The 11,534-nt window shown below is 36.4% G+C and overlaps 1 protein-coding gene across 1 annotated transcript in view; it reads right to left on the reverse strand.

Annotated features, from left to right (window-relative positions):
* ais (DExD-box helicase 52) overlaps positions 1 to 11,534 on the reverse strand; it is a 58,534-nt gene that overhangs the window by 19,850 nt on the left and 27,150 nt on the right. Inside the window, exons 8-9 of the mRNA XM_090370370.1 lie at positions 4,812 to 5,015; positions 1,098 to 1,188 (exon numbers count right to left, since the gene is read on the reverse strand). Coding sequence (XP_090226496.1) covers positions 1,098 to 1,188; positions 4,812 to 5,015 — 295 coding nt within the window. The remainder of the gene's footprint in view (positions 1 to 1,097; positions 1,189 to 4,811; positions 5,016 to 11,534) is intronic.

Genomic DNA, 11,534 nt, shown 5'->3' on the forward strand with positions numbered 1-11,534 from the left:
GCACGCTTCATAGATTTAGCTTAAATTTTGATAGAATGCGTTGTCACACGAATTAGGAATATGTGCAAAATTTCAGCCTTCTATCTCTATTAGAAGTGACTGAAAAAGCGATCAGCAGATTTGATGACAGTGCCAGCGACTTAATATATGGTATATAAAAATGAAGCATTGCTGCTAATAGTCCAGAGTTCAATTAGTGTGCTAACAGAATCAAACAGTCTTTTACACCACTCATATAGTGACTACTTAAGAATGATTTGTCTATATGCATTATGGCAGAGCACTTGTAATATCATTTGATGCGTCCATGCATATGATGTAGCAAATATGTTAAACAGGAAACATCCTCAAACATATCAGAAAAGCCATGTGTCAGGTTACTGAAGAGGGGGCCGTGCCTGAGGCAAAATGAAAAATTTTTCCCTCAGCTAAAATATTAAAAAAAAATATATATATATATTTCTGGTACATGTTTCAATAAAAATAAAAGGATGACAAAAAAATAAAATAAAAAATGTTTAAAGTGATTTTTATCAATATTTATTATAAATAGTTACTTGTTTATAGTTACTTTAATAACCTCAGTTACTTGTGTCATAAGCAGCATTTATTATAAATACTGCTTATGACACAAGTAACTGAGGTTATAAAATAGACAACCATGGTGGCACCCCAGATAGCACTGGCACGCAGAGCTCAATATCTGTACAGTGGCACGACAAAACGATTTTTGCCTTGCAAAAGCAAGATGAAAAACAGATTGAAATAACCAAAAACATTAGCAATTATTTAATCTTTCTTTTGAAAGATTAAATTTCAGCGTTTAACCTGAGGAAAGAGCCTCGTTCACCTCACCTTCAGCATGGCTCTGCTGAGAAATAAATTAACAAAAACTGTTGTACAACTCATTTAAATGTCATAAATAACATCATATAAATATAATATTAATAAAGAAGGACACGAAATTTACTTCAAGATTTAAATTAAGTCAGCTTAAAGAATTACTTCTTTAAGCTGACACCTACCCCAAAAACGTATTTACTTTTACATAAAAATCCATTTAAGAATTTTACAACAGAGATAATATATGAACTTACTTTAATCATTAAATTCTTGATTGCCACTAATTTTCCAGCCTCTGAACCACAAAACTGAAGTTGTTGCTGAATTAAGTCTACAGCAGAGTTTCTAAAATATTCATAAATTATTAAAGTATTTATTGAAATATTACTAAAATATTTGATTACACTTGTAAATAATTAATATATCTTATACTAAATTTATAGTATATATCTTTAAAGTATTACTAATAAAAGATTGTCCTACACTGTAAATTGACAATATATGTAATACATAAAAAGACAATAAAAATTTACCTTTACTGTAGCAGTGTAACATTTCCTCTTGAACTGCTCAGGCAGCTAAGGTTGAAGTATCAGTTTATTGTGTTTGTAAAGTGAGAATCCTTGGTCAATTTGTTTGTTTGCATGATAAAAAGTTTCTGTGAAAATAAAACCATGCAATTCTCACCCAAAACTGGCAAACTCAGTCATCATGGTGAGTGAGTTAGCCAGTCATGCATGAAAAAAGCCCCATAAAAATACACGTAAACTAGTCGGGGCTACTATTATATTATGATAGCCCTGACTAGTACATGAAATCCTTCTTTCTAAAATTACTTCTAAATGACTTTTTATCTACTTTCAGACATCAGTATAATCGAGGCAGGTGTCAGAAATCAGCAGCAATTCATTGATTTCACAATATAATAAGGTGCAACAGTTTTGTTTTCTAAGTGAATTTATATTTTTACTTGGATAGCAGCTAAAATGTAAGCAAATCATTAAAACATTACTTAAGAAGTTAAGCCTAATAAAGCCCCCCCCCCCCAAAGTCAACTGGCATGAGCATATCAAATCTCAAAAGTTACTCCATTAAAAAAAACTTCCTATAAACACGTCACAAAGGTCTATTTCCATGATATTAATCATAAATTACAAAACCATATTTAAATTTATGTCATAACAATATAGTAGTGTGTAGTGTAAAATGGGCTTTAAACAAACATAAACCCCAGGGGCTCACATCTGGTGAGTATGGGCTTGGCACACCCAAGGTCCTGAGGCTGGATCTCTCTCTCTCTCTCTCTCTCTCTCTCTCTCTCTCTCTCTCTCTCTCTCTCTCTCTCTCTCTCTCTCTCAGGGTAACTCAAGAATTTTTTTTTTTTGGCTGGTACAGCATAAGCTTCAGACTTCCTTGAACCATATAGCTAATAATAATAATCATAAATAATATCTATCTAATAATAAATAATATTAAAAATAATAATAATAAATAATATCATAGTGCTGTTTTACTACACAAATCATATCAATTACAGTTGTGAGTAACCAGGGTAGCAGATTACATAACGCAGTGCCAAACTGTCTGTTACTTGAGTTTCAGGTTCAATGACAGCTACCTCATTTGCAGTACAGAAATGGTTAGAATGATATGAGAGACACTAAATTTTTTATAGTTTATTATTTATTATTATTATTATTGTTTTGGCTGGTGCGGCAAAAGACTATGGCTTCCTTACACTATATTACTACTACTAATTCTAAATATTTTTACTTTTGCCAATCTAACTGATGATTTTAATTTATAGTGAGGTTCATGAACATTTCGTAGCTGCTGTTCATTATGCCAAAAAATTTCCAATTCAACAATTAACATTGAAAACATTTAGTGTGATGGAGAAACGACTTAGAGAAACAAAGTATGATGAAGGCATTACGAGAAAATGCCGGTAGAGGGAGATAATTCAGTAAACTGCAAAATGTGGAAGAACAACTACTTTATACTGTTCAAGAATTTCCTACCATAAGTGCCAGAAGGTTGTCAAGGCTGCATAAATGCTTCATCTGCATATGGAGAACATTACATGAACAGCAACCGTATCCATCTCACAGCACCTGTACAAGAATTGTTGCAACAAGATATGAATGAATGCCAACTTTTGTCAGTGTCTCATTTTGCAATGTGCACACGATGCTCAATTTCTCAGTGATGTTCTGATTACAGATGAATCAAGTTTTACAAGAAATGGAATTCTCAATTTAAAAACACTCATACCTGGACCAAAGAAAACTTGCATATAACTGTTCAGTACATCATCAACCTACTTTTCCTTTAATATCTGATGTATTCGATGTTCATGAGGAAAATCTTATTGGTTTTTATTTTTTTACCAGCAAAGCTTTCAGGAATGGCACATTTTCTGCAGAAATATTTCTGTGGAAACTACTGGAAGCTACACCCTTTGAAAATGAGCAGAGGATGTGATTTATGCATACAGAGCATCAGCCCACTTTTTCCATGTTTCTGTCATTTTTTAAATACCAAGTAAAATAACCAATGGATTGGTTGTAATGACCCTATACAATGGCTGCTACAATCACCTGACCTCACATCCTCAGGCTACTTTGTGTAGGGTGAGGGGATGTCACATAAAATCCATGATTTATTCTACACATATTACCATGCAAGACAAACTGAGAAAAATATCATTCTGGAAGTAGCTGAAACCATTAACAATAGGATTGAAACAATAAGGCAACAGCAACTCCTCCCATACTTCTCCTTCAACCCATGCACAGTACTAAGTACTATAGGTTTTGATACCTTTCGTGTTTGGGGTTTTCATAAAAAAAAAAGTAATTGTGGATTTGTTGCACTGAATGCTGAATTGAACAAAATAAAGATCACTTTAAACAACTACTTTAGATGTTTTTGTTTTAGATGTTTATTTCAGTTTCTTTTTACGTTTTGTAATTTTATTTATTTTTTTTTTGTCCTCGCCTTTTCCCATTATTATATGGGGTCAGCGTTTTTACTGTTTTTTTTGGCATGCAATTTTTACAGCCAGATGCCCTTCCTGACGCCAACCCTCACCCTTTATCCAGGCTGGGAATATGCGGTGGTCATTCCCTGACCTGCCGCATCCTCCGTATTTGGTGGGTACGGGCTCAAACCCCAGTCTAATCAAGAAGCGTGTCCTATGCACTACTGCTCCTGTCCACCTGGCTACGGAGGCACCGTTTTGTAATTTATAATTAATAACTAGGAAATAAAGACGTTTGAGACATATTTATAGGGACTTTTTTCTTATTTTTAGCTGTAGAATATGCTCCTATATTTGTTCTTCCAAGCAATTTTGAAACATCCTGTATGCAGTAACTGAAAATGTATTTCAAAATTCATTTAAGAATGAATCATTTTGCTTGTTATTCTCACTATTGTTCTCTCAATCTCGCCTGTCATGTCTCCCTCTTTTTAAGAATGATAAGCAAAATGATAACTATTACCTATGAAAAGTATCAAAATGAAGAGAATAGCTTGATGTGTACAAACTGCCATAATGCTGACTTAGTCAATTTAAATATCAGTTGCATTTTATCCCCCTCGACAAGTAACTAAAATTTTCCATCACTTTAAAACAAGCAGATTGACCAAAGGTCTCAACTATTTTTAAATTGGAACGTCAAGTATTGCAGCTGACAGTTAACTTCTAAATAAATAAATCAGGCAAAATTCTAATGAACAGATTACGCTTATATGCACTTTGTAATTTTATAAAAGAACATTAAAACTTGGAATGATATAGAATTCTGCTTCTCCAACAGTACTTCACACTTTTTTTTTCTTTTTTTTTTCAATGTTCATATCTTAATATCAATGATAAAGAAGTTAAATAAAGACATTAGACATGTTTTGATTCAAAAAACATTTCAATTTATTCATTTTGGCTTCATCTTTGAATCACTTACCTGATTCCAACAGACACAGTCACAACATTGTCTAAATTAAGCTTGCACCACTGCTCCACATCATATGTATAAGTAGCACTGAACATAGCCCTTCTCACATGAACAGAATCACAAGCCTTATAGATCACAGCAAGTTGGTCACGAAACCCATTTTCTCCTGCTTCAAAAAGTTTATCTGATTCATCCACAATTAGCCATTCCACCCTAAAATGGAAATCAATCAAGTTACTTAAAAGAAGCTTAATGCATATGTAACAACTACATAATTATCATCTGTAAAAAAGCATATAAAATTAATAAATCAGTTTTTCAAGGTCATGCCCATATTCAGATGCAAGTCCCACTGAGTTATCAAGGGCAGGATGCCCTTTTCAAAGAAATCTGAAGGCTTCTCTTAAGAAAATTCATAAATAGCTTTTTTTTTTCACTTAAGCACAACTGGATTAAGTGTCCCTAGAGTGCCTATTTCAGTGATCAAAAGATGTGCTGCAACTTTATTGTGATAGTGCTTGCAACTTGAGGGTGTCTGTTTTCATGCAAGAGGACAATTCCACAAGTCAGATTCTTTGTAATAGCAATCTACTGGCATTTCAGGGTTTGCCATATCACTAACTGCTTTGGGTTCCTTAAATGACAGTAACAGAATTCTTAATGATTGAAGGAAAAGAGTCAATAAATTATTATTGAATCTTCTGTAGGAAAGCACATCCATCATCATATCACTGCAAACATGAGAAAATACTGAAGGGTTGTCTCATTTGTGTGAATTTTTCCATAGATATCACATTTACCCAAATGTGATATCTATGGATAACAACCCTCCTTGCTATATCAAAGTGTGTTGGTCTTGATCATACTGCTGCTCCATAGCTGCAATATTGCCTGCCATCATGTCAACACATGCTGATCCAATCCACAGTATGTCAACAGATGAGTGTTTACCTTGGCAAAACTGTCTACACCAGTTTTTCAAGACTGGACACAAAAGGATTGCTACACCCAGCCTGAATTTGTCAATGAATATTCACTGGTTGATAGCCTTCCACACCCAAAAACTGAATCATGGCATGTTGAACTTGCTTGAGCAGATGTTGAATACCATGTGCCACTTGTCACTAAAATTTATAATGCAACTAACTAATGACTTGTACTACACTTCTGATGAAATCACGAGACTGAACAGCACAATACTTGCAAATGGCCTGCTCTGGCAAGTTTCTGTTGAAGCATCCTTGTATAGTTGTTTTACATGTGAAATGAAACACTGACCTTCCTTTTGGTAAGTTCATTATATATGCTGTTTCATTCTGTTGCCTATTATTTGAAAACAGGAAGACAAAAGATGCAAAGCAGTATTTAAAAGTTTGCTTATTTTTATTTCTTAACCTATGGAAAATAAGATTATTATTATTTAACCCTAAATGTTTTGTGCATGATATATTCTAGGATTTTCATCCTATTTTGTAAGATGAAAATTCCAGGATACCATAATTCCAGCCCCCATCAAAGAAGCAGTTACAAATTCCTCCAGTCTGATGAGATTTGAACCCAGACCTCTTCACACAAGTGGAGAAACCAGTATACTGTCACAGAAGACATGTATATTATTTATCTTCTCCACTTTCACAATTCAGCACTGAAAAAATTTGGTATTAGGGAAGTAAAAGGAGAGCAAGGAAAGTAAAAAAAAAAACAAAATAGGGTATTATGTGGTTTGCTGAAACGTGGAGATACATCCTCCTAAAATCACCCTTCCCTTCGGACTAATGTGCCATGACTCTCCCCGGGGTTTAAAAAACATAACATATGAAATTAAAAGTGTACAGAACTAAACTTTGTATGACGAGTAAGAGGGTCATTGATTCTTGTTTTGTTCAAATAGGAATTACCAAAAATAGAAGGCTGAGGAATACTGTTCTGGTCAGATAAGTGGGTCAAACACAGCCTATTGAAAAACATCTCAAGAGAATTTTAATTCATTCCTGACCTCATGAATTCAGTGCAAGTGGGTCTGTGAACAGGTATATAGTTGAGGAGTTAACTGATTTCATCACCCAATATTTGCTCAAATTCATTTTCTATCATTATCACCCTTCTGATTACAGATCATTCTGAACTTTTATATAAAACTTTCTGTGAAGTTAAAAATCCCCACATAGTGAAATTTAATCCTTCTAAAATCTAATCCTGCCTTATCATATTTAGATTCAATAATATCCACACTGCTAGAAAACATAAAATTTCTCTATTTGATACTTGGAATGACCCTATCTATCCATTCTTAGCACAAGCATATCACAAACAACAGCTTACTCATTACATGAAAACATGGCATTTCTCTTTACAGCCAGTATTTCTTCCTTCCCTCCTAACAATTATTAACCCTATACCCTACTTTAGAACAGTCCCTATATATGGAAGTGGTTTTTCCAAAATCCCAAACTAATTCAAATATCTCTTCTAAAACTGTTTCTCCTATATAATATATTTAATTCAACCACCACTGTCTTCTAAATCAATTAAAATGTGTAGTGACCATCCAACCAATTTACCAATTGTTGTTGTTGTTATTTGGTTTTTAGGAACATTAGCAACTAAGGCCATATTGCTCCGGGAATATGCGGTAGTCATTCCTTGACCTTTCCGCATCCTCCGTATTTGGTGGTGACGGGCTCGAACCCGGTCTAATCAAGAAGCGTGAGCTACGCGCTGCTGCTCCTTCCCACCTGGCTACGGAGGCGCCAATTTACCAATTAAATTAACTAAAACCTTCCTCCCTCATTCATTCTATTTACATTCTTTGGAACAATCATTTTTTAGATGAAGTCCTGGAATTTGTGTAGGTAGTACATCCGAAAGACGCACTACCTTTTTTTTTTTTTTATGAAAACCCCAATAATAATATAGTACTTAGTACCATGCTTGGGCTGGAGGTTGAGAAGATGAAAGAAGATATTTGTTGACATTAGACTTGAACTTCTGTAGACTTCTGTAATTTTCAGGAAATATGTATGAAGGAAGGTTGTTCCAGAAAACGGCAGTTGAATGAAACGAAGAAGATGAAAAGTTGGTTCTGTGAGTTTGAAGTTGGACAGTAAATGGATGTTGGCCAGTGGCAGCACGTGTTCGGACTGTTTTGAAAGAGAGAGCGGGAATTATAGAAACCAATTCAGAAGAGCAGTGCCCATGGAAGTATCTGTAGAAAAGGCATGCAGAAGAAATAGTACGTCTGTGAGACAGTGAGTGGAAAGACTCTGTTAAAGAGGAGTCATTAATTAACCTAACTGCCCTCTTCTGAATGGAATCTAGAAGCCTGAGAGGTTTTGAAGGCACCGCCCCAAATGTGGGAACAATATTCCATGGTAGGGCAGATTTGTGATTTGTACAGAGTGAACAGCTGTTTGGAAGAAAAGTAATGCTGAGAGCAAAAGAGAAAATCAAGTTTTTTAGATGCAGAGGAAGCAATATTCGTAATGTACTTGTGCCAAGAGAGAGAGAGAGAGAGAGAGAGATTAGATTGTTGTTTATTATTTTGGTTTTTAGGAGCATTAGCAACTAAGGCCATATTGCTCCGGGATATGCGGTGGTCATTCCCTGACCTTTCCACATCCTCCGTATTTGGTGGTGACGGGCTCGAACCCCGGTCTAATCAAGAAGCGTGTGCTACGCACTGCTGCTCCTTCCCACCTGGCTACGGAGGAGCCCGAGAGAGATTAGAAGACAGGGTAATCCCCAAAAAAGATATATTATTTTGCCTAGAAATCGGAGTGTCACCAAAGATAACCATAGGACCAGAAGAATCCTTTTTGCAAGAAATAAGACAAGACTGAGTTTTAGAAGGATTGAAATCAACTAAGTTGTCTTTGCCCCACTGGAGAATTACCTGGAGATCGGCATTTAAGGAATTGGAAGTGGATATTCAAGAAGTTGAAGCTGATTGAACAGGGCAAGGTTTCTCAAAATGGAAAATGGATTGAAATGTGCTATCATCGGCAAAACTATTGATAGGATGGATTTTTGGTCAATGGAAGAAGGTCATTAATATACAAGAGGAAAAGAGTGGGGGAAAGAACTGAACCTTGGGAGACACCAGCATTAGAGGAGAAGTTAGAAGACAGAAGGCGCCTCCGTAGCCAGGTGGGAAGGAGCAGCAGTGCTTAGCACATGCTTCTTGATTAGACCGGGGTTCGAGCCCGTCACCACCAAATACGAAGGATGCGGAAAGGTCAGGAATGACCACCGCATATCCCCAGAGCAATATGGCCTTAGTTGCTAATGCTCCTATAAACCAAATAACAAACAAACAACAAAGAGAAGACAGAGAGTCATCTACCATCACCTTCAGTGAGCGATCAGAGAGAAAACTGGACAACCAATTACAAAAAACAGTTGGCAAACCATAAGATAGAAGCTTGTTCAGAAGACTTTTATGCCAAACACGATTGAAAGCCTTTGAGATGTCAAGAGCAACTGCTTGTGTTTCCCCGAACTTTTCCATTGAATTTGTTCATAAATGGGTAACATAAGCCAGAATATCACCAGTGGGTCAACACTGACGGAATCCATACTGGCGATCATTGATCAGACGGAAGGTTTCTAGGTAGTTTAAGAGTTGGCGGGTAATTGATTTCTCCATTACTTTAGAAAGAGTAGAAGTAATTGCAACATGACGATAATTGGATGGGAGGGATTTGTCACCCTTTTTAGGAATGGTTGGATATGAGCAAATTTCCAAGATAAGATAAGTGAAGAAAGGCAGCAAAAAACAGGAGTAAGTTCAGGAGCACAGGTTTTGAGAACAAGTGGAGAAATACCATCAGGACCTGGAGTTTTCTTAGCATCAAGATTCATCAAAATCCTTCTGACATCCTTTTGACGGAAGACCACAGGAGGCATTGAATGGAGTGTGTTGGGAATGGTGGGAGGTGTTTTACCAAGATCATTAATACATGAGTTGGAAGAAAAGTGTAATGCTAGCAGGTCAGCTTTATCCTTGGCTGAAGTGACAACAGAACCATCTGGTTTTGACAGAGGTGGACAAAAGTTGCAGCCAATAGCTTTGGCAAGAGACCAGAATGCTCGGCCACCATTAGGGCAAGAAGCAAGATTTCTACTCTTAGCCTGTTCAAAATCTAGTTTGGACTGATTAATAACTGCTTTACAATTGTTGCAAGCTTTGGTGCAGGCAGAAAATGAAACTGAAGAATTGGAAACAAGCCAATTACAATATGCAACGTTCTTCTCTTGAAGGCTTAGCACATTTATTGGAAAACCAAGTTTTATATAAAGGATGAGATTTTAAAGTGGAGTGTGGAATAAAGGATTCCATTCCTACAAGAATAATTTCACTGACACGATCTGAGCAAACGTTGACATCAGAAGTTTTGAAACAGTAATCCGACCAAGCAAAAGAAGAAGAAAAGAAATCTCGCAGATCATTCCATTTTGCATTCTTGTAATACCAAACAACACGAGGTTGAGAATAGCCATGAGATAAAGGCTCCATTGGAGAAGATATTTTCACCAAGTTGTGATTTGAGGTGCCTAATGGACCACTCACTTCGACCGTGTACTTAGAAGGGTTGTTTGTGAGAATAAGATCAAGTGTGTTGGCTGTACGGTTAGGATTGTCTGGTATTCTTGTAGGTAAATGAACAATCTGTGCTAGGTCATTAGTAATTTTAAAGCCTCAGCATCTCGACCAGCTGGGTCGGTGTGACTAGAAAACGGAAGCCAGCTGGAGTTGTGAAAATTAAAATCACCAAGGAAAATTACCTCACTGTTAGGAAAGTTGGACTGGAGAAAATCAAGTTGCAAAGAGAGGAAGTTGAAGAGCTCCAAGTGATTAGTGGAGTTGGGAGAACAGTAGAGACAACAGATGAATTTGACACGAGGTAAAGAGATTTTAAGCCAGAAAAGATTATAAATTACCAAGTCTCTGACAGGGAATATTGGAATGGAGATATAAACAAGTACCACCTTTGAGGCGAAAGGAATCATACAGCGAATAATTTGGGCAACTGAGATGAACAGTAGTTGAATCAACGGATAACTGAAATTCTGTCAGAAAAAGTATATGGGGTTTGGCAGACTGCAAGTGGAAATGGACATCGTTAAGATTAGAATTGAGACGACGTATATTTTTGAAATGAACCAGGAAGTGTTTGGGAGGTTTAGATCTTTTTTGCAGATTAGCTTACTCTATTAGTTTGACAATTCATGGTGTATTCAATAGTAAGAAAATGTGTGGGGGACATTCTGTATGAAGTAATGAAATTTTTGGATATGGCGTACACATGGTTGATAGGAATATACCCAGATCCTTGACATAACATGGCCTCGACAATGCCCCCCGCATACACACTACTCGGACTCCCTTCAGTCACTATCTGGCAGAGTAGAGATAGCAAGATTATACACTAGCTGATCCGGAAGCCTCCTAAAGAGTTACCAATAGATTCGGTCCGGTGTACTAACTAGCGGTTGGCCTGCGAACACCGTTTTAGAGCTGTACCCTCGAAATGTAAGACTGGATCTCGCCATGATGTTCATCATAACCTCAAAAGTCATCAGTCATACTGCATGATGGAAGACATAGGGAAGGGTCGACCGGAACTTAGCTCTAGAGACTAAACATGGATTCCACCACTTCAAACCTCCAATAAGCAAAGTGGTGGTATTGTACCAGTTGATGAGAGTCATCTATCACCTAGTATTGCCTGG

This window comes from Mastigoproctus giganteus, chromosome 3, assembly GCF_048544385.1.
Source record: "Mastigoproctus giganteus isolate SK-2022 chromosome 3, ASM4854438v1, whole genome shotgun sequence".
NCBI classification, from domain to species: Eukaryota; Metazoa; Arthropoda; class Arachnida; order Uropygi; family Thelyphonidae; genus Mastigoproctus; species Mastigoproctus giganteus.